The sequence below is a fragment of the Rhynchophorus ferrugineus genome, unplaced genomic scaffold, assembly GCF_030347505.1.
Source record: "Rhynchophorus ferrugineus isolate W39M unplaced genomic scaffold, kcgeb_rfMv2 rfM2, whole genome shotgun sequence".
NCBI classification, from domain to species: Eukaryota; Metazoa; Arthropoda; class Insecta; order Coleoptera; family Curculionidae; genus Rhynchophorus; species Rhynchophorus ferrugineus.
This window is the reverse complement of record NW_027472581.1, coordinates 73,368,777-73,392,173: the sequence shown is the minus strand read 5'-3', so window position 1 is coordinate 73,392,173 and position 23,397 is coordinate 73,368,777. Positions and strand designations below refer to the sequence as shown.

The window sequence follows — 23,397 nt, the reverse complement described above, 5'->3', positions numbered from 1 at the left end:
TGTAGGCATTTGGACGTAGCCGCTCTTCTTGCTTGTTCCTTGTGCTGTTTAATTTTTGTAGGAAAAAAAATCAAGATCTGAATGCAGAAAATATATTTTGAGAGCAACGTTGTCGTAATTTTGCAACAAGTTATCGATTACGTGTTTGCAACCCAATAATTTGTGGTTACCGAGAAAGTTGTAAATAACACTTTGAAACGATGTCCATGCTGCTACTTCATCAGTAATTAAACATTTTCGTTTGCATCAGCCATTAGACATATGCTGGCGATACAGCGATTTTAACATCACACGAGGATCCAATATCAGCCACAAAAAAACCTCCAACTTCATCTTAACAAAGTCCAATTGTGGTGTATCAAAGCAAATGAGACAAAATCTACCCATGTAACATTCACTCTTTGTAGAAGAACATGTCCCTCAGTAAAATTGATTAATCAGGAACTTCCGCAAGCAGACCGCGTTAAATATCTGGGAATGCATTTCGATCGACGTTTGACATGGAAAAAACATATAGTGACAAAACGCAAACAGCTTGGGCTTAAACTAAACCAAATGTAATGGATGATACTAAATAATCTGATATAATAGCTGATAAAAAATAATCGGCGTAAATCTAAATTATCATTAGATAACAAGGTTTTTCTGTATAAGCCAATACTATGTAATAGGCCCATTTGGACCTATGGCATTGAACTGTCGGATACTACTAGCAAATCTAATATAGATATCCTCCAGAGGTTCCAGAATAAAGTGTTGCGAGTCAACGTCAATGCCCCATATTACGTGTTCAACAAACTGATTCAGCGCGATATCTCCATGGAACCCATAACGAGTGTGATTCAGAGTGTCACTTCGTACTGACACTCTGAAAGACTACTAGTGTATCCCAATACACTCGCCAAAGAGTTAAATGTGCGCAATGACTAAGGCTCAAACGCAATCTGCCATACCAACTGATTAATAGATATATAGAGTGAAATTTAATAATCTCTAGAATAAGCTAGAATAGTTTTTAGTATAGAATAGACTCTAAAATAAGTTAATAAGTTAAGTTAGTGAAGTGATCTTCTACATGCTAGGATGGTTATATTATATAACTGAAATCATATAATAATACTTATTGCCCAAAATCAGCCTTCAGTTTTCGAATATATGGTACGCCAAATGTTCCATAATAAATTAAAGGCTTTTCTTCCATAATGAAATCGCTTTGATTGCTCGATTTACAAACAACGTTTTGTTAAATGTTGTTAAAACAAAGTTTCTGTGATAGAGACAAAGTTTTTAAGATATTATTTGCATTGTACCTGGACAAATTGACAATGGATCACTGACTGTACCTGAAACTGGCCTTCGTCACTGATGATACGTCATTTTATTTATACTTTTTTTTTATAACATCTTTATTAGATACGCTTAGTACAATCTTAATTTAAAATTAATTTATTATTACTTTTCCTATGTACTTGGACTAATTAACAAGCCAGACGAGTGCGAGAAAATACATCAGTATATATTCCTCATTTATAAAATTATAATTATTTATTAATTATTAACTTATAGCTATAGTTTACACTAAATGTATCCACTTTATATAAGTTCGTATGGTTTTGTTCGTTTGAATCTCTTGACATCCTGCGCGCTGTCCAGCAGTTGTATTGTTTCCACGTTAGTATGATTTAGTAATCTTCTTTCGTGTTTCAAGGCGAAATCTTGGATAACTTCGCAAATCCATTTGATTTCCAGGTCATCGTGTAGTTCTTCATTAGCTACATAGCGATAGGCATTGGTAATCAATCGAAGAACGTTGTTTTGACAGCGTTGTATCACTAGTTGATTTGAATTTTTAGCGCATTCCCATATTTGCACCCCATAGGTATTTATACTTTACTATATTTTTTGCTTTTATACCCACGACATTCATCGAGCAAAAGCAGCAATATACATTATTTTACCCTTTTCTCCATAACGTTGGCACAGAAAATGAAAATATAGATTTTCACAAAGTGACCACTTGTACGATTTTATACTGCACGCATTTCAAAACAATTTCGGTACCTATGGCTTGTCAGTTGTTAGTACAACATAACTAAAATACTGCAAATACGCGATAGTAATACTGCAATTTGCCGAGAATATAACATCCACAAAATTAATAAAAACACTTTGAATCGACTTTGAAACGTTGTTTCTACATTTTCAGACGTTCTAAAGACTTTCGCACAATGACAGTAAAAAAACAAGTTCTAAATGATGTTTAATGCAACGTCGTTAGCTGACAAGTGCGGACTTAAAAATTAGTTCAACTAATCGCTAGAAGTCGTTCTACTAGTGCGATTACGCTCTCACGTTAACGCCAAAGCTTTAAACCCAGGCCATGATCTTTCACAAGAACCGTTCTGCACCTAGCATTTCGTGTCTTAAAATCGAGAACGCCGAAATTCCATGGTCAGAAAAAGTCACCTAACCCTGTCTTGTCTTCGATCGCAAATTTAGGTGGAACTTCCAGATTCAAAGCTACTTCCATAAAGGTCAAGGTATAGTTAATTTGCTGTTCCCACTCATCAACCGGGCCAGCAGGCTACCTCTCTCAATAAAATCTCTCCTTTACAGGATGCTGGTTCGATCAGTCGTTCTATATGGCTTCAGTGTCCATTACGTATCTAAAATACATCTCACCTAGCCAGGTGGGACGTCTTCAAATATTTCAAAACAAAATTGTCAGGAAAATAGTTACCCCTTGGTTCGTCAAGAATAATCACATTCATAGAGAAAAAGACGTCCCCCAAGTTCACGATTTTACATCCGAGCTCTACTCGAGATATTTCTCCACTCTTCGTCTCTCGGACAATAGATGTATTACCGAGCTGGCAGATATTTTAGGACAATAACTAATTCAGCTCTTCGTGGCCTTATTCTATCACAGCCGATACTACCTCGTCGTACTCTAACTCCAAATTGTCTCGACCCTCTCCGGCGAGCGATTAACTCATGTACCGCAAGCTGTGTGATGTGATAACGACGCCATGTCCTTGCCTGGCCCTTATGCCTCTTAATGGTGTTACCGGTTACGGGCACACTCCTTACTAACAGTAAGAAGTATCAGTTAGTGCCATTGGATCAGCTGATAGTGTGGGGTTTAGTGGGTAGCCCAGAGGCAGTCTCCACATAACCAGTCCAACTCACTTGTTCTTGCGGGTCTCTCTGACTAGATATCCGTAACTAGATTCCCCTTCCCGGTTTCAGGCGAAAAATAAACAAAGCTTTGGATATCTAGGATAACCCAGCAATATGACGCAGATTCTAGTGAACAAAATCTTCATTACTGTAAAGACTAAGTAAGAATTAATGGATTTTCCTAGATAAACAGTTAGCACTTCAAAACCAATAACTTAAAATAATAAAAGAATCCACTAGTAAATTGATTAAAAAATATTATGTTACTAAATGGTCTTCAAAAACAAATATAAAGTATATTTCAAAAATGTTTTACTATTAAGTGTACTTTTTACTTTTTACACTTGATTTACATACGTTTATGCTAGAGTATTTATTGAATATTTACTAGCAATTACATGTCTCATCATTTTGACATTTCCTTCAATATATGAACAATATCTAACTCATAATCAAAAAAATTACCTTTAATGTGAACAGTTCTTAAATTCGATTTCTAAAATGGCATTCTTCATATTCGACAATGCCAAGTCAGGTAAATAAGAAATTTATGCAATATGAAATAGTTTATAAAAGAAAGTCGTGAAGACCTAATGTGTCAGAAAGTATTTGTGATAGAAAAAAGTTCAGGCAAATCAGGCTATAAATATGACCTTTTGATACGAATACGAAAATTGCTCTTGCTCTGAAAATAGTGACGTAGCAAACGTGATCTAAACTGAATGTATTGGTTTTTAAAATGTTCTCCATGAAAACCCTTTCCTTTTTCCACTTCGATTGAAATTTACTACAAAACATTCCGATTGAATCCACCGCTTCTTTAGATGTCGAAAATCGTTGACTAAGTTATTTGTTCTTGATGCATAGAACGATTGCGGACAATCCATCATTTCGATATTTTGGCCAATCAAAAACTCTTGATAATTCGCTCCTCCTTCGACCTTTTCTTTAATTTTTTAAGATTTCTGGTAGATAAGTACCCGTTTACCATCCAGAATTGACAGTCCTATCCTATCCTTCGATATGCATATTCCGCGATGCATAGAAGACCCACGATTTCTGTTTTGTTTTGGATTCATAGGATTATATCTATTAGTCGTGTAGATGTACGCTTTTGAGGTGGTATGTTAAATGTATTTTTTAACATTTTCTTGCATTATTTTTAAGCATTTACCATATAATTACCAACGTGAAAAATTTTTCTACACCCAAGTGATCACGCAATATTGTATTGATGATTGCCAAGTGGATATATTATTGAATATTTACTAACTTTGCATTTATGTATCATAACATTTTAATATTATGATAGTCATTAACACTCTCAAGAGATATTAGATTTGATGGTTTAGTTTTCCAAAGACAAAATCTATAAGTGTACCAACCCAACAGTGAAAGGTGTTTTCTATAATAATCAATTAGTAGATAGGTAAGATACAATTATGCTAACATTTATTAGCATAATAACAGTTCATGAATTTGATTTGTGAAGTGGGTTTTGAAGTCGTCTTCAAGAAATCTAAATAAAAATTTTCAAAATATTTCACTTCTCCATATGTTGGAACCAATTTTAGATTTCGGATTTTCAAATATTGCAAATCTTTAACCAAGTAATTTGTTTTTAATTTACAGAAATTAAAAACTGTACGTTGATAGTTGATTAATTTAATATTATGGCCTATGGAAAATATCATTGAAGGTTGCATTGTCGTGTTGGAGAATAATACGTCCCTTCTTCAATTTCAAATATCTTCGAAATTTTTTAGTAAACAAATGGTCATATATAATTTACACTCCATACATATTCTGAATTCACCATGGCTACGTGACACCTAATGCAGAAGAATCAGACGACCATTTGCGTCGATATACTTTTTCTACAAAAAATTCTTTAAGCTTGGCTTATGATTCATCCTGTTGATTTCTCTATTGTTTCGAGACCACAGATATATATCTTATATCTTACGATTGATACCAAAACTAACTAAACTAATTAAGATGATGTGTATTTGTTTCACTTAATGGTGTAATTAGTGAGACCTCTAGATATAAGGCATTAGTTTACATTAAAATAGATTTGAACTATAGTTTTTGGCTCGCCGTTCAACAGTTCTCACTTTTCTTCATAAAATAAAATAGTTCTTAAAATTAAAAAAGCAAAATAAAAGTTTTTATTATTTCAAATTCCGCACTTATCACAACTTATATCCATGATTCATGATATGTGTATATATATGCTTTTAAGATATCTTGAACGTATTTTTTAACATTTCCTTCAATAGGAGTTATTATTAACGATTGTCATGCTAATGCTCAACGATGCCTCAATCTCAAAATATGTCACACGACGACTCAATTGAAAAGTCGCCAGCCTACCATAGTAAAACACAATTTTTGGCAAAATTAGCTTTTTTTTAATCAAGATAATGCCCTTCAAGGGAAACACATTGCATTATAGCGACCCTCCAACTTTCGATGCCATTTTTTGTAATACGATTTGTTCGTTGCTTCAAAATAGGCCTCAGTTTCGTCGATCATATCTTCATTCGAGGAAAATATCTTCCCAGCGAGCATTCTTTTGAGATCTGAGAACAATAAATAGTCGCTGGAGCAAAATCTAGAGAATACGGTGGATGAGGAAGCAATTTGAAGCCCAATTCATGAATTTTTGACACGGTGCATTGTCTTGTTAAAGCGGCACTTTCTTTTTCTTTAAATGCGGCCGTTTTTCGGCGATTTCGTCCTTCAAACGTCCTTCATAGCGCTATGTAATACTCGCTGTTGAGGGTTCTTCTTTTTTCAAGGTAGTCAATGCAAATTATTCCATACGCCATAACCTTGCCAGCCGACTGTTGCGTTTTCCCACACTTTGGAGTGAGTTCATTGTGTGCAGTCCACTCGGATGACTGTCGATTGGACTTCGAAGTGAAATGATGGAGCCATGTTTCATCCTTTGTTACATATCGATATATCGACGGGATGTTTAAAAACTCGGGTTTATTGCGCTTGATCATCTTCAAACACTGCTCCGAATCATCAACTCGTCGTTGTTTTTGGCCAAAAGTGAGCTCGCGCAGCACCCACTTTGCTCAGAGCTTTCTCATACCCAAATATTCGTAAATGATATGATGTACATATTCAGTTGATATCTTTACAGTGTCTGTTTTACATTCAAGTTCAATTTACTGTCATTCAAAATCATTTTGTGGATTTTTTTAATTTCATCGATAACAACCTCTTTTGGGCGTTCACTGCGTTCACCGTCTTCGGTGCTCATTTCACCACCTCTAAACTTAGCATACCAATCCTTGATGGTTGATTTTTCTGGGACAATGTTCGGAAACTCGCCACCAAGCCAAGTTTTTACTTCATCTCTATTTTTCCCTTCAAAAAGCTATATTTTATCAACACGCGAAATGCCTTTTTACCCATTTTTTCAACAATAACAAAAGTTACTTGACTCAAAATGCTGTAATTCACAAACTAATGATCCGACAGCTGTCAAATTTATACACTCATCTTTTGAGGGTTAAATAAAGCTAACTAAAAACATATGGATTTAATTCTAGTAGCGCCATCTATGTGTTAGGGCGGGGACTTTTCAATTGACCTGTTACATTATGAGAACATGCATTGCATCATTGTTTTCTACAAAACAACCATAACCGATTTCGTACTAATAGTTTTTTACAGTGCAATATCAAATATAAACAACATTGTTGTTTTAATAATCCACGTTGAAAAATAACTCTCTAATAATAATAACAATAATAATACAAGGTCTAATACTGAAATACAGTAATATTCTCTGTTGACACTGGATCGGCAAAAGGAATTTATAATCAACCACGAAACGATTTTTTCGTCTTGCTATTTTTTGTAGTAACAATATAATGTATATTTAATATATGATCAATAACCTATAAAATATGACTCACGCTGCCTATAAATTATCTTTGTTGCTAGTTTATTGCCACTACATTAAATTCGACATATAAAATAAGGATGATACACACTGTTTATGCAAAATTCAGTACTGCTATGTAGAAACTAGAAACATATGTGTTACATTATGCAACCGCCAACATTGTTCGTCGTATCGCTTACTCACTGAAGCCTGCTAACAAGAATAAACATATACAGTATAAATGATTGATGTGTCGGCGATCAAATACCCTGTAAAAAAGTTTATTTTTCGAAGTAAAAAGTGTGTCTCATCCATCAAATATCAAAACTGACGAAGTAGCAACAATTATTCCAGAAAAATCACAAAAAATTTTTCTTTAATATTTATTCAATTTGCTTAAGTTATAAAGGTTGCCGAAATGCTAATGTTGAGGATAACGCTATTAGAATTAAATCCATATGTTTAAGCACTAAGCCCCAAAAGATGCGTGTATAAATTTAACAGCTGTCGGATCATTAGTTTGAGAATTATAGCATTTTGAGAGAAGCAACTTTTGTTATTGTGAAAAAATTGGATAAACATTGGATATACCGATATTATGGACACTGTCCCAGAAAATTCAACCATCAAGGAATGGTATGCTAAGTTTAGATGTGGTGAAATGAGCACCAAAGACAGTGAACGCAGTGGACGCCCAAAATGGTTGTTAACGACGAAAACATTAAAAAAATCCACAAAATGATTTTGAATGACGGTAAACTGAAAGTTAATGAAATAGCAGATACTCTAAAGATATCAACTGAACGTGTACATCATATGATTCACGAATATTTGGGTATGAGGAAGCTATGTGCAAAGTGGGTGCCGCGAGAGCTCACTTTTGACCAAAAACAACGACGAGTTAATGATTCAGAACAGTGTTTGAAGATGATCATGTGCAATAAATCCGAGTTTTGCGCCGTGACAATGGATGAGACATGGCTCCATTATTTCACTCAGAAGTCCAATCGAGAATCATCCGAGTGGATTGCACACGATGAAACCGCGTGGGAAAACGCAACAGTCGGCTGGCAAGGCTAGGGCGTCTGTATTTTAGGATGCGCATGGAATAATTTTCATTGACTACCTTAAAAAAGGACCATCGAAAGCGACTATTATATAGCGTTATTTGACCGTCTATGGACGAAATCGACGAGAAACGGCCGCATTTGAAGAAAAAAAAATGCACCGTATCACAAGCCAGTGAAAACGATGGCAAAAATTCACAGAATTGGGCTTAGAATTGCTTCCTCATCCACCGTATTCTCCAAATCCGGTCCCCAGCGACTATTTCCTGTTCTCAGATCTCAAAAGAATGCTCGCTGTAAAGAAATGTTCGTCGAATGAAGAGGTAATAGCTGAAAATGAGGTCTATTTTGAAGCAAAGGACAAATCGTGCTACAAAGATGGTATCGAAAAGTTGAAGGGTCGCTATAATCAGTGTATCTCCCTTGAAGAGAATTATGTTGAATAAAAAATACTAATTTTGCCAAAAAAATGTGTTTTTCTATGGTAGGCCAGGGACTTTTCAATTGACCTGTTATGTGAGGGACATCGGATTGCTAGCATTGTTGGCAGTACTGTCAAGACAATGTAGTAGCATTAAAGTGGTAAAATTATGGTAAAGCATCTCTCTATATAGTAATTAAGCAAAGAGAAAATAGAAAATTAAAAATTTTATTCATATTTTACGTATGGGTTTCACAATCAAAATTTATAGTAAGCAAATCTAGTCGGCTTTGTCTACTCTCAGTTATAAACTTGGTTTAAACGGAAATAGAACTGAAACATCGTTATAGGACCATATAGATTTCTATTAACGTCCTAAAACGGTTTTCGATAAAGTTTGCGATATTATGGTTCTGATATAAATTCGGTTAAAATAATCTATTATAAAATAAGTTGCTAAGACCGACAACAACGTTAAGGGTGACGTATCGATTTTCGATTATGTTAATATCTGATGTATTTTGTATAATTTAGCTTTATCTGGAATGGTAAACATGTAGTTTAAGACAATTTTGACTTATTAGCTTCCGGATTGGAGCCGCGTTTATTAACTTAAACTATCCGACGTTTCGTAATCGTTACAGATTGCACCTTCAGTGCGGAAGCTCTGATTATCACACTTACTTTAAATGTATGCCCTTAAGTCGGTTATTTATAAAATGGTCGTGATAAAAACAGAAACATGGCACATTAATTGGGAAATATGACGACACAGAGGCACATTCAGCCATGGAAGCTTTACGTTACTTGCATGTAGCATCAGAATAACATCAGAGTTTAAAAGCAAAATGACTGGTTCAATAATATATCAATATTTATTTCTCAAACTAAAGTGAAATTATACTAAATTAATTTATGTTAATAGCAACGTTTATATATTATACAAACTCATTTATTTTATTTCGAGAAAATATGGAAAAACTTCGTGGATTCATTTTATTTCCAATATCATCGTGCCTATGAACGTAAAAATGTATATATATATATATATATATATATATATATATATATATATGTATATATATATATATATATATATATATATATATATATATATGTATATATATATATGTATATATATATATATATATATATATATATATGTATATATATATATATATATATCTATATATATGTATATATATATATATATATATATAGCTATATTCGTAGATGCAGTACAACTCTCGATAGAGTATGGCATGACGACCTTGTCCATAAGCTACAGAAACAGCACACTGAATTATTAAAATCTTATATTACAGTCAGAATATTTAGAGTTTAGAGCCAAACCTACTCTACAATAAAAGAAACTTAAGCAAGTGTATCACAATGAAATATTGGGTCTAATTATTGAACAACTTCACACATATGATATACCAAAAATGGAAAATACAGCGATAGCTACATTTGCTGATGCGAAATCGCAACGAAAATTTCGACAGGCAAGTAATAATATAAATAATTGGACCCAAACTTAGAAAATAAAAATTAACGAAAGTAAATCCGTGAATATGCAGCTCTCGTATAACAGGTCAATTGAAAAGTCCCGGGCCTACCATAGTGAAACATATTTTTTTGGCAAAATTAGCTTTTTTATTCAACATAATTCCCTTGAAGGGTGATACACTCATTATAGCGACCCTTCAAATTTTAGATACCATTTTTGTAGTACGATTTGTCCTTTGCTTCAAAATAGGCCTCAGTTTCGGCGATCACCTTTCATTCGACGAAAATTTCTTCCCAGCGAGCATCCTTTTTTGATCTGAGAACAGGAAATACTCGCTGGGGGCCAGATCTGGAGAATATGGTGGATGAGGAAGTAATTCGAAGCCCAATTCATGGATTTTTGCCATCGTTTTCACTGGCTTGTGACAGGGTGCATTTTTTTCTTCAAATGCGACCGTTTCTCGGTGATTTCGTCCTTCAAGCGCTCCAATAACGCTACGAAATAGTCACTGTTGATAGTCCTCCCTTTTTCACGGTAATCAATGAAAATTATTCCATGCGCATCCCAAAATACAGTTTTCCCACGTTTTGGAGCGAGTTCATCATGTGCAGTCCACTCGGATAACTGTCGATTGGACTTCGGAGTGAAATAATGGAGCCACGTTTCATCCATTGTCACACATCGACGGGTTTATTACGGGAAAAACTTAGGTTTATTGCGCTAGATCATCTTCAAACAGTGCTCCGAATCATCAACTCGTCGTTGCTTTTGGTCAAAAGTGAGCTCGCCACTTTGCACAGAACTTTCTCAAACCCAAATATTCCTGAATGATATGATGTACACGTTTAGTTAATATCTTTAGAATGTCTGCTATTTCATTCAATTTCAATTTATAGTCATTCAAAATCATTTTGTGGATTTTTTAAATATTTTTGTCGGTAACAACTCTTTTGGGCGTCCACTGCGTTCACCGTCTTCGGTGGTCATTTCACCACGTATAAACTTAGCATACCAATCCTTGATGTTTGATTTTCCTGGGGCAGTGTCCGGAAACTCGGCTTCAAGCCAAGTTTTTGCGTCAACTATATTTTTCCCTTCAAAAAGCAATATATTGTCAACACGCGAAATTCCTTTTTATCAATTTTTTTCACAATAACAAAAGTTGCTTCACTCAAAATGCTATAATTCACAAACTAATGATCCGACAGCTGTCAAATTTATACAGGCATCTTTTGAGAGTTAAGGCTAACATATGGATTTAATTCTAGTAGCGCCATCTATGTGACAGGCCGGGGATTTTTCAATTAACCTGTTATGTCAGACTACACAAGCACCAATAACACTAAATAATAATATCATTCCATATAGCAACAACGCTAACTATCTGGGAATAAATCTTGACGCAATACTTCACTGATAGGAACATGCAAAAAATAAATGGAAATAATTGGAGTTATAATATATTATCAGCACATAATAAATTGCTGTTAAACAATAAAGCATTGAAACCTATGGTATATGGCCATACAGAATTCAATTATAGGGATGCTCTGCGAAAAGTAATATAAATAAAACACTGTTTTTCCAAAACCAAGTTTTAACAAGTAATATAATATGGTGACTGATTACTTAGACCGAAACCCCCAGATACCTAGTGTCACTCAGGAAATCGAGAGGCTTGCAAGGAGACATGAAGAGATACTCTGTTCTTGTTAGTATTGAAGTAATATAACTTTTGGTAATATAAGTCTCTAACGAAAACTGGATACAGACTAAAAAGAATCAAACCATTTGATCATATGTAATGTAGTGTACTGAAGTAAACTTAATAAAAAAAATAGCAGCGTTAATACACAACAATTATTACAGTGACTAAGACAGAGCCGAAAGCTCCTCCTACATACCCATATCCAATATACCTAAATATTTATTTTGTTAATTTGCTAGATTGCTACATAGTTTTTACTGATCCCAATGTTGCTGACAAACTTGCGAATGCTTCAACAACGAACATATCATCAAAACATAAATATTGCTTACTGTGCCTAGTCAAATGCCTACTAATATTTCTCGAATTCTTTAATTTAAAGCTTCTCTCACACTCAAACCTTTTTAGCCATAAAACTAATTTACAGAACATATTGAATTATATTTTTTAGATTATGTATTTTGTAGATATAAATATTTTAATATCTTGCCCCATAATAATTAACCCAGCTCGAGGTAGATGTTAATTCATTATGATAAATGTCGGGATGCATCTGAAATGGCTTTTATAGATCGACGACAAAGCCTTTAAAGCGAACCTCGCCTATATTTGATGGCGGATGTTCCGTTTAACGAACAACCGGAGTTTGGGGTTTTAAAGGCTGTCAAATCGTTCATTATTAAACAGATAGATTAGGGTCGACCTTAGCGATCCCCGATTTTTATTTATTTAAACTTTCTAAATTCGGTGACGTGTTTTCGTCTTATAATTAATTACGACCATCCCCTGGTCGTGTTCGTTCCAATCTTGATACGGTCGAGAGCCGATCTAGATGTTTTTCAGTCGACTGGGACAGGACATTTAGTCATATTAATGCCGAATAACTTATCTTACTAATAAACGAATTAAAAATATATATTATTATTTTAATGGTTCGAAATATTTGAAACTTTTCGAGCATTTGAATTTTTCAATTTGTGCAGAACTTTAATTTCACTATCACACGTGTCCTTAGAGAAAATGTATCTTTGAGGTGCCCACCAATACGAAAGAGAATAGGAAATTAAATAGATGCAATTGTAACAATATTCTTATTGAGAGTCTTAGTCACTAGAAAGTTGGAGGTATAAAATCAAGAACCACTGGCATAAACACCGCCCTTCTGACGATTGAAAGCCTTACGAGGAAGGTCCACTATATCAACATACAGTAAACAGAATATAATTTTGGTTTAGGCCATGAGTATTTTGTGTGTTGGTAACTCATTTAAAAATTAGCAAATATAGTAACACGAAAAGTTACTACATTTGCTATATTGCATTTTTACAATTTAAAGTGTTGTAATTTTGTTTACCAAGTAAATAAAAATTGAGAAATATTCCTTGTCATTCTATTGCCCATTTCTCGAAGATAAAGATTGTTTCAAATATATAGTTTCCAATTTTCTGGCCCTCTCAGAAGTAAGCTTTCGTTAAACCAAACATTAGTCGGCTTATGCTGACCCACTATACATCGCAACCATGACTGATCCCATCCCAAAAGAAGGATGAATTGATTTTAAGGAAGTCATGGGGAAATGTGTATTCAATCATAAAGACCCTAACTAAAAACAAATCGATATAAGAGTACCCCAGGTATTTCAAGCTTTAGATGCGTCTAATGAGGGCCTAATGAGTCATAAAATACATGTTCTTCGTTTTCACCTCAACTTCTTATCAGAAATTTTGGGAGATGTGAAAAGCAAGATGAATGATTTCACCAAAATATTTAAGAGACGGACAAAAGATATTAAGAAAAATGGGGGTCAATAATATCAGACTACTGCTACTGTTGGACGTTTCAGACGAGATTCTTACCATAAGCCTAAAATGTACAAAAAGGAGCCTCACTGGGAAAGAGAAAAGATTTAGTGTTTAAAATAGTTATACGAATTGTTAAGAAACACGTAATGTCAAGAAGTCGTCTTTCGGCAAAGAGGAAGGAAGAGTGATTTTCAGATCCAGCGCACCAAGAAACGTGAACATTACTTCATAAAACCTAAACAGTTGATAGAAAATGTTTCTGCAGACATGTGTTACTGATGTCAAGAAAATTGTTGCTAGATGATTGATAGGATTTGAAGGGAAATGCGGGTTGTTTGAATCTAGCCAAACCAATACACAGAAAAGAAAATTATTAAGAATAAAGATCAGAAATGAAAATGAAAATTCAACAGTAGACGTTGTTTTTCAACACAATAAAGCTGGACAGCACACGTTTAAAAGTTATACATTTATGGTTTTACCAGAAAAGTGATAAAAGGTTATCCATTAAAACGCCACATGTATGACTGATTAGTGACTGATTATCATAGCAGCTAGCCATAGTGTTTTGTAAAAATAATGTAACCGCCACCGTTAACTAACACTAGCACATATTAAAAAAACTTAAAATAAATATAGAAATATGAAAATGACTGACTAGACTAAGTGATTCTTAAGTTAAAATAATTACCTTATAAGACAAGAAAAAATATGTATCTAATGTAACAATTGTTAAATTCGATTCCAAAATGTCATGAATGTTCACATACATTACAAATAACATCAAGAAAATATATTTTTTTCTTATAAATACAGCATAACAGAAGAATAAAACTGTAAATTGTATCGATAAAGTTTTCATAAATGATATATTACAGATACAGGTATCCTATTTTCACTTATATCAGAAATATATTATTTTATTGTAATATAGCAACATTTATGGCAATATTCTTGAACTTTATCAAGGATAAGTTGATACCGAATATTTACTTTACTTTTATATAAGTTTGCAGGTTTTGTTGAATGAGCTAAATGTTCTACATTAGCGTAATAACCGCAATAAAATTAATCACAGCAAGAATACGGAGCAATAAGAATAGCACTACATAACAAAACTGGTGACAACTAAAATAATTGTTAAAATCACTTTACCTGTCGCATTCACCGTACACTATTCTTTCCAAAAAAACACATCCAATTAAATTATTTTATACTTCATGGTGTTAATACATAAACTATATAAATTAAATGCTTTTATCCATTATACCAAACTACTATGAAGTGAATTGTAATATTTATCTAAAAATCGATAATAACAAACTTCATTTAAATATTTATTAACAAGAAACAATACCAAAATAACATTCTAAAATAGTTATTTCGTGAATAATATAAAGCCGTTTCCAAACAACCTGTAATATTTCTCCCGACAATATTTTTCAAGTTGATATTGATTCCTCTAATCATTTATCAAGCCGTTGTCAGTGACCAGTGATCTACGCATACAAAAACGACAGAATTAACTGCATGTCTGGTCTGCAACGGACATGACAAAAAGATCCATCAGCTGCTCGTTACTAATGGCATTATCCAGAGTTACGTTTTAATACTCTTTTGAGAGGATAATCATGAAATATTATATATTTATTAGTAAAATGTTTAATTACTGAATAATATATCGTATATATCAATTTTATTACAATCACACACGAAAGTATATGCCTTTCCATATGCAAATATATTTCCTAAAACACGGCACAACGAATAAATATCATTTGAATGTTTTCTTCGCTTGATAGAACAAATTTTACTAATTTTAGGAAAAAGATCGATATAAAAAGAAATAAAACGACAAGCTCTAGAATTTACGGTATATATCAGATATAATAATTTATTACGTTAATATATCACACGTGTAAACAATATTCTTCTTTATTGCATTCATGAACAATTACATTCTCAATATAAAGAAGAATGTTAGATTGACAAAAATTTTATCTTTATAAGCCAATAAGTTTTAATTTTCCCTAAGTCTCAAATAGAATAACTTAATTCCAACTCAGGATGCCTAAAATATTTTACCTCAAAACCAAAACCATCCAATCACTGACACTTTACAATTTTTGGAAAGCATATTAGAACCCAGTTAAAATATTTTAATATATTATAAACTCACGAGTTGTTAATATTACATAATCGAAGTTTATAAGCTTCCACTAGATAATAGGAAGATGTATCTAAAACTAATGAAAAAATTACAAAGTATGATTCAGTTCATTTATATACTCATTACATGAATTTAAGTGTTTATTGGTGACATATTAGAGACTGTATCAACAGAAATCTTCACTTTTATAAACTAAATTATAACATTTTAAATAAAAAATTTTAAAAATGTTGCTGTGTTTTCAGAATATGTAATACTTCAACCATTTCAGATATTTTTAATTAGTAGAACCAAAAATAATAAAGACAAGCAAGTAAAATATATATATATATATATATATATATATATATATATATATATATATATATATATATATATATATATATATGATTGATGATATAGATATAAATGATTGAATAGTGATTTATTAAATGAATAAGGAAATAATATAAATAAACCAAAAAGTATGATAAACTTTAATAAACACCTTTATATAATCTTACAATTGTATTCTCACAGTTACATATCCATACTCATTTCCTGAGTTTCATTGTTTGTTAGCGACATGTTCGATCCAGTATCACCGGAAACATTATTTTGCGTCGTTTCATTTCTTGTTTTTAAACCAGTGAACTTTGGAATATCCTCAGGGCAATCTGAAAATAAATCGATATATACCTACGGATGGCGAAATAAGAACAAAATCACCTGAAAATGGTGTTTTATCCTCAGCCCATTGCTCAATTACATAATTCAACATTGTAGTGCTGAAAGTGTCGTCTCTTTTTAAACCAAGAGCTTTATGAAACCAATCAACAGCTTCATCATAATTCTCCATCAATACGTGAACGTAGGCAATGGCTGAAAACGTACTAGCAGATTGGGGTTGAAGAAGAAGAGCCTAAACACATAATACACCATAGAGCACCCCTAATACATAATAATATTATACATTGACAAATACCTGACTGTGAAATTCAAGAGATTCCTCGTACTTTTTTAGTTTTCTACAGGTATGTCCTAAATTATTCAACAGAGGAGCCCACGTCGATTGAATGGGGCCCTGTTTTATTTTTCGAATTTTCTCTAAAGCTGCTCGGAAATGTTTCTCGGCTGCATCAAAACTAAAAGTGTATTACTTTATATAATGCAAGAGAACGTTAAAGCCACACAAACTCCTGATATTGGAAGCAGACGACTCCTTTTTCGTGCATGATAAAAGGATCGTCTGGTGCAATACTCTGTGCTTGTTTAAAGAACTTCTCTGCTAATCTAATATTATTTGTTAGTCCACATTCTAATCCTATATAAAGCAGCGGCAAATGACATCTAAAATAATATAATTAATTAATGACCATATAAGGAAACAAAGGATTTAAAATACAGACCCCTTCATTAATTGTGATGCTTTAAAATAAGCCGCCATAGCTTGGTCGTGTTCGTTTTCTATTGCGAATGAATGACCATAAGCCAACCAGGCAGGCCCAAATAATCTATCCAGACAAGTTGCTTTGGCAAGGTAACGACGGGCATAATCACTTTTACCTGTATATATAATGTTGGCGTTCAAATTATATTTATTAATCGTGTTATATACTGTATGAATGAAATACAACATGGGAGTAATATTAATTAAAATATACCAAATGCAATAATTAAAGCATTTTAACTATTTTAAATAAACCTTTCGATAATCCAGGATACTTAAAATAACAGATGTTTAAGAAGAACGCATCAATATAAGTGAATGCCAATATCATAATTGGTTTGCTCGTTTTCGCATCGGAAATGTCGTTATTAAAGATGAACCTGATTCTGGTTGCACAATCGGATACAAACACGAATCGAGACAAAGAAATCGAAAGGAGTTAAACATATCGAGGTACACCAACATACTTCATCTCCTCGACATCATAACGGAACTAAATATTGACCATAAAAGAACTTTGAATCATTTACATAAAACCAGATTCCAAAAATAACTCGATATTGAGGTTCCACAGTAAAAACATGAATGAACCAAGCAAGCTCCATTTGTGAATCAGTGCTGAACGTGGTCGAAACTCCGAGAATCTTCACGGTTACAAATCTGGCATTGAAGCCAAGGTGATGATGGGATTTTAGTATATCCTCCGCATAAGCCAGACCCTGTCAAGTCCGATTACCATTTATTCTGATCTAATTATATATATTGCCTTCAAAAGAGGTTTGTAGAAATATCTTGGTTTGATATCTCATTCAAAAATCTCAGAAACTCCACAGAAAGGAATGAGGATTTTACTAGAAAAGTGGTAAAAATGTATGAATTTTGTTGACAATTTCAAATATGTATGCTTTTATAACATGATACATGGGTGCCTTTATAACATACAGTTTGTTTATTATATTTTCTATAAACTAAAGGCAGACTAGTATATAAAAACGCGTGTGTATTTCTTCCCAAAAACTTCATTTCCCACTGCATAAAGGGAATAACCAATCTCATTTCAATCTATTTCATTTAATAGGCAAAATAATATTTAATTAAGAGACATCTACAATATTCATCATGCTAATTTTAGGGATTATTTCAATATTTCAACTTTCACGGAAACTTTTTAAACTGTGGCATCCGACCACGACTCAAGTGAATGTAATAAAATAAACATGAGTCTCTGATGTGTTCTATCATAATTTTCCTGCAACCTTTTTTGCAATTTTGTCAGTCACATTCGACAGTCTTATTGAATTTCATAGCACATGACACATTAATCATACCTAAAGCTTATTTTTTATGCATCCACATACTTGATGTGTTTAGAAGAAAACAAGAAAATACCTTGTAACCTGATGCTCACCTAACACTTAGCCTAAGATTGAATCAACTAGCACTTTATATACAGAGCAGCACAAAAGAATATTTTTCAACTGTACTATTAACAAACTTTAAAGAAAAGTTTTGTTGTATAGATTTCTTGTCAAACAGATACAGATTAATAAATTGATAATTTTATGATTACTTTACACCTAATAATTATTTAGTAGTAATACTATAAATTTAGAAAAGCAGTTTTGTAGTTTATAGTATTTTTTACCATTTATGTAGTAATAGCATCCCACTGCAAACCATGATATGGCTAAATTTGGATATAAATCCACCAATGTATGGGCCAACAAAAATAACTCTAAAAATTAAATAAACTTCATATTTCACATATCAATGCAAAATCAATAAACTACTTACTATTACTCTGTTTCAGTTCAACTAGACATGAAATATGTAATGGTAAACAACCATCATGATAAGGATCAGCCTTTAAAATTTCTTCAGTTAAATTAATACATTTATTATAATCACAATTATAGAAGAGTATTTCTGATTGTGCTACATGGAAATCTAAACTTCCTTGAAATTTAGATATGTTGACATTATCGAGAGGATCTACTTGCATTTTAGTCATATGCAGTTTTTGATTTTTCCTGAGGTTTCGCTCATTATTTTTTGCTACCATCGGGGTACTGATTGATGTAGGGGTGATTTGTAAGTTTGGAGTTGATGGTAATGATTTGATAAAATGAGAAGAATTGTCACTTTTGTTGGTGATAAATATTACAGGGGCATTTTTAATAACTTGTGTTTGTGGTGTATGATATTTTTTTAGTCTGAGCTCATACAATGCTTTTACAACATGTGCCTCTTCCGAAGTACACTGCATTGCAATTGGAATTGACTGAAGCAAGTCTTGTTCTACAAAATATTAATCACTAGTAACTATCTAAATAAATAATAATTTTTACATACCTTCAGATGCACTCAACATCTGATATTTAATTAGCAAATCAAATGCCTCAAAACAATATACATCACAATAGAGAGCTTGTTTATAACAATCAGCAGCTAAACCTCGATTATCCATACCTTCTAATACCTTACCTTTAAGTAAATAAAAGGCAGCTAGAGCTTGCTAAAATAAAGTCATAATTTACATAGTGCTAATCAAATAAATATAATCATATATGTCAATAATATAAAACTCACATTCTTTGGCACATTATCAAATAAACCAAAATCATTTTCAGGTATATTTGGTGTACATTCATTTTTTATATTTAATATTGCATTCATATCACATTTATTTATAACATTTAGGGCTTCATTATATTCATTTGTGTCATAATAACATTTGACAGTCAAGTAGGTGCAAAGAAGATAATTCTGAAATAGAAACATTTAATAACTTACAATTTAAAAAAATAGTATGCATAATTACTTTGTCTAAATTTTTTGATTGCAATAGAAAAGCAGCTCTGTGATACTGTTTTTTCAAATACATACATTGTGCTAACCAGTATATATCCCTAGGAGTATTCGTAATAGCAACAACTTTATCTGCCCAAAACAAGGCTGCATCATAAACGTGCTGAAAAAATTTTAAATAAATCAAATAATAATTTTCTGTTAACATATAAAATTATCCAAACTAATATAAATATAAAGTATAATAAATATTAAACTTACTAAATCGATGTATTGTTGTACCAATTTTCTATACTTCTCTACACAATCTAAATTTGCATTAGTTGTTTCCATATTGTTTTAAAATAATATATATATCATTTAATACATATAACAATGTAACATTTCGCAAAGGAAAAGAAAAACATTTATTGTAAATATGCCGTTTTAGGTTATGTTACAAGCACTGCTGCCACGATTATTATTCAAAATATACTGGTTACTTTGAAAAATGCACCAAAGAATAGCAATTTCATTGATTTTATACTTTTTAATAATAAAGTTATTTTTAATAATAAACTTGTAAAAGAAAATTAAATCGAACAATTTAATTATAAATAGTTTATTATACATGTATTTTTTAATTTAAAAGAAATTTTAAATTTATTTAAAATCCCAGAGTCAAAATATAGAGGTTCTTAAACTGCTTTTAATTTGTTCTTAAATTAATAAAAAAATTAAATTAAATTTATTAATTAAAAATGTTTAGATATTATGTTTTGTGTCTATTTGCCAGTATTTATGATTTAGACAAAAGGCATTCTTACTCCCGTTACTCCGCACAGTATCTCAGAATCCTTCTAAAAATATATTATAACTCCAGATGGAAGATAACATATAATATCGTAAACATTTATTAGTCGGCTACTATTCTGTTTTTAAAAAAAAGAAGCAAATACTGATTAGAAATTTTAATAGCTTTATGCTGTGTACTCTCGATTCAAGCGTATTCTAATATAAACGTATTCTAATATAAACGAAATTTTAATGTAAACACTTATTATCTTTCGATTTTTGTCATATGAATTTTGTAAAATTAAAAATTGCCATAGTATACTGGCTAAGAAATGATGTCTCGCTTCCTTGAAATCCTATTCTATTGACAGTAACAACTTTGGTTCGATAATTCTGCATATATAATTTTTTAAAATAAAATATTTTAACTAGAATTTTTATCTAGATTATGAAGTTAATCTTCATGCCTACTCAAATCAGTATACTTCTTAAACACATTCTCTTTTTTTTCGTAAAATCATAAAAATAATTAAAATAAACTATTTTATAAAACGACCAAACCTGTATATAGTATAGAATAACATATATACACATAATATTATGAGAAATATGAGATGTGAGATAAGAACGCCAACATTGTAATTAGAGGTATTAAAAACTACAAATATAAAAGAAGATAAGATAACATAACCTATAATAGCCGGGAATATTTTTATTATCAGAATTATAGTTGTTTGTAATTCATGATAGTATATTTTTGTACTAGTTTTGGTTATTATTTAATTTTAAATAATTAAGTTAAACAAATGTCGGAATTAGAAACGAAACAAAAGATTCCCTATAGTGAAAGTAATGATCCAAATCAGGATGAGGTTAATATATTTTAATATGAAATATTATGTGTTATTTCATTAACTAATTTACAGAAATTACTAGAACCTTTTGCGTATATTTTGCAAGTGCCTGGAAAAAATATTAGAGCCAAATTAGCTGGTGCATTAAATTTATGGTTTAAAATACCGGAAGAAAAATTAACATTAATTACAGATATTGTTCAAATATTGCACAATTCTAGTCTCTTGTATACTCATACATGAACATGGAAAACATGATTATATCAATTTTTTTTTAGATTAGATGATATTCAAGATAATTCAATACTTAGAAGAGGAATTCCTGTGGCACATTCAATATATGGGGTAGCCAGCACAATTAATGCTGCTAATTATGCTTCCTTCATAGCTTTTGAGAGAGTTCAAAAATTAGATCACCCGCAGGTTGGTAGTGGTAAAGTTAAGGTACATTTTTATGAAAATTAACATTTTTTATTTCAGGCTGTATCTATAGCACTGGAACAAATTTTGGAACTTTATAGAGGACAAGGTATGGAATTATATTGGAGAGATAACTATACTTGCCCAACTGAAGAGGACTACAAACAGATGGTCATAAGAAGTAAATTATTAATTTATTGTTTTTATTATTTTAGCTGAATTATTATTTTTAGAAACTGGAGGTTTATTTATGTTGGCTATTCGACTTATGCAATTGTTTAGTGAGAATAGAGATGATTTTACTAAAATAGCTGGAATATTAGGATTATACTTTCAGATACGTGATGATTACATGAATTTAACATCCAAAGATGTAAGTACTATTATATAAATATATACATATTTCAATTAGCTGTATAATATTTTTCAGTATATGCAGTTCAAAAGTTATTGTGAGGACTTAACTGAAGGCAAATTTAGTTTTCCTATTGTACACGCTATCATAAGTCGACCAGAAGATAATCAAATTATGAGTATCCTTTTTAGATATATAAAAAAATTAAATATTATAATTTATGACAATATCTTAACATAAGTATAGATATATTAAGGCAAAGAACCAAGGAAATTGAAGTTAAAAAATATTGTGTAAGTTTGCTAGAAAAATTTGGAAGTTTTGAGTATACCAGAGAAACCTTAAAAAATTTGGAAATGGAAGCTACTAAAGAAATCCAAAGACTTGGACCCAACCCATACCTGGAGGAATTCATACATTCTTTATCTAAGCTCTGAATCGAAATATATTTTAAAATTATCCTATTTTCATATTATTTTATGTGTCCAAGACAGGGATGATTTAATAAGGTATACTATTATGTTATACAATGTTATTTAACTTTAGTGTTTTGATGTAATATGCAATTATCAAATACATATTTTGAATGTTATTAAAAAAGCCATAAAGCTTCCATAAAGTATTATCTGCATTGTTATATGTTGTTTCTATATTTTGTTGTAATTTGTTCTAATAAATATCAAAATCATTATTTTTGTGACTTATTTAAAATCCTATTTATATATTTTAAACATATTAAGGCATAGTTAACTTGATCCTTATGGAATGGTGAAGGAGTATACTTAGGCTTTATCTGACTTTATGATTTATATTTCAATCGGGTTTTAATTTTTAATGTATACCTTGGTTACAGAAATTAGTTGTACATTGTTTACTTATATTTTTAATATGATAATTTCAACTTCTTTAGAATAATGTAATTTAATTACATATCACTTACATTAATGGAACTTTAACCCTACTTTGCGTTATATATTACCAGTCGCATGATC

At 31.6% G+C, this 23,397-nt stretch overlaps 2 protein-coding genes across 3 annotated transcripts; one reads left to right on the top strand and one right to left on the bottom strand.

Annotated features, from left to right (window-relative positions):
- Positions 1–16,227: 16,227 nt before the first annotated feature.
- Cdc16 (cell division cycle protein 16) lies at positions 16,228–21,433 on the bottom strand. The gene is made up of 11 exons (XM_076394619.1): positions 20,264–21,433; positions 20,016–20,165; positions 19,784–19,960; positions 19,547–19,709; positions 18,989–19,492; positions 18,840–18,929; positions 17,154–17,310; positions 16,942–17,094; positions 16,730–16,889; positions 16,474–16,666; positions 16,228–16,421 (listed from the first exon to the last, which is right to left on the bottom strand). Exons 1-11 carry the CDS (start codon positions 20,333–20,335, stop codon positions 16,285–16,287), a joined length of 1,956 nt encoding a protein of 651 aa, XP_076250734.1. The 5' UTR covers positions 20,336–21,433; the 3' UTR covers positions 16,228–16,284.
- A 31-nt stretch (positions 21,434–21,464) lies between these two features.
- qm (geranylgeranyl pyrophosphate synthase quemao) lies at positions 21,465–23,096 on the top strand. Of its 2 annotated transcripts, XM_076394620.1 has the most exons (7): positions 21,465–21,648; positions 21,703–21,857; positions 21,909–22,053; positions 22,111–22,231; positions 22,284–22,423; positions 22,481–22,583; positions 22,652–23,096. In XM_076394620.1, the coding sequence occupies exons 1-7, from the start codon at positions 21,583–21,585 to the stop codon at positions 22,840–22,842; spliced, it is 921 nt and encodes a 306-aa protein (XP_076250735.1). In that variant the 5' UTR covers positions 21,465–21,582; the 3' UTR covers positions 22,843–23,096. The 2 variants fall into 2 exon arrangements, with proteins under 2 accessions (XP_076250735.1, XP_076250736.1); XM_076394621.1 differs by lacking the exon at positions 21,703–21,857 and having other exon boundaries at positions 21,509–21,648; positions 22,652–22,861.
- Positions 23,097–23,397: the final 301 nt, after the last annotated feature.

Excerpts from the sequence above, each read along its gene's own strand:
- qm (XM_076394620.1), top strand. The coding sequence starts at position 21,583 with ATGTCGGAATTAGAAACGAAACAAAAGATTCCCTATAGTGAAAGTAAT. Across the intron at positions 21,649-21,702 it reads ATGATCCAAATCAGGATGAG|AAATTACTAGAACCTTTTGC; the intron begins GTTAATATATTT and ends ACTAATTTACAG. Across the intron at positions 22,232-22,283 it reads CAAACAGATGGTCATAAGAA|AAACTGGAGGTTTATTTATG; the intron begins GTAAATTATTAA and ends TATTATTTTTAG.
- Cdc16 (XM_076394619.1), bottom strand. The coding sequence starts at position 20,335 with ATGGAAACAACTAATGCAAATTTAGATTGTGTAGAGAAGTATAGAAAA. Across the intron at positions 20,166-20,263 it reads TACAACAATACATCGATTTA|CACGTTTATGATGCAGCCTT; the intron begins GTAAGTTTAATA and ends AAATTTTTTCAG. Across the intron at positions 17,095-17,153 it reads GCATCACAATTAATGAAGGG|ATGTCATTTGCCGCTGCTTT; the intron begins GTCTGTATTTTA and ends ATATTATTTTAG.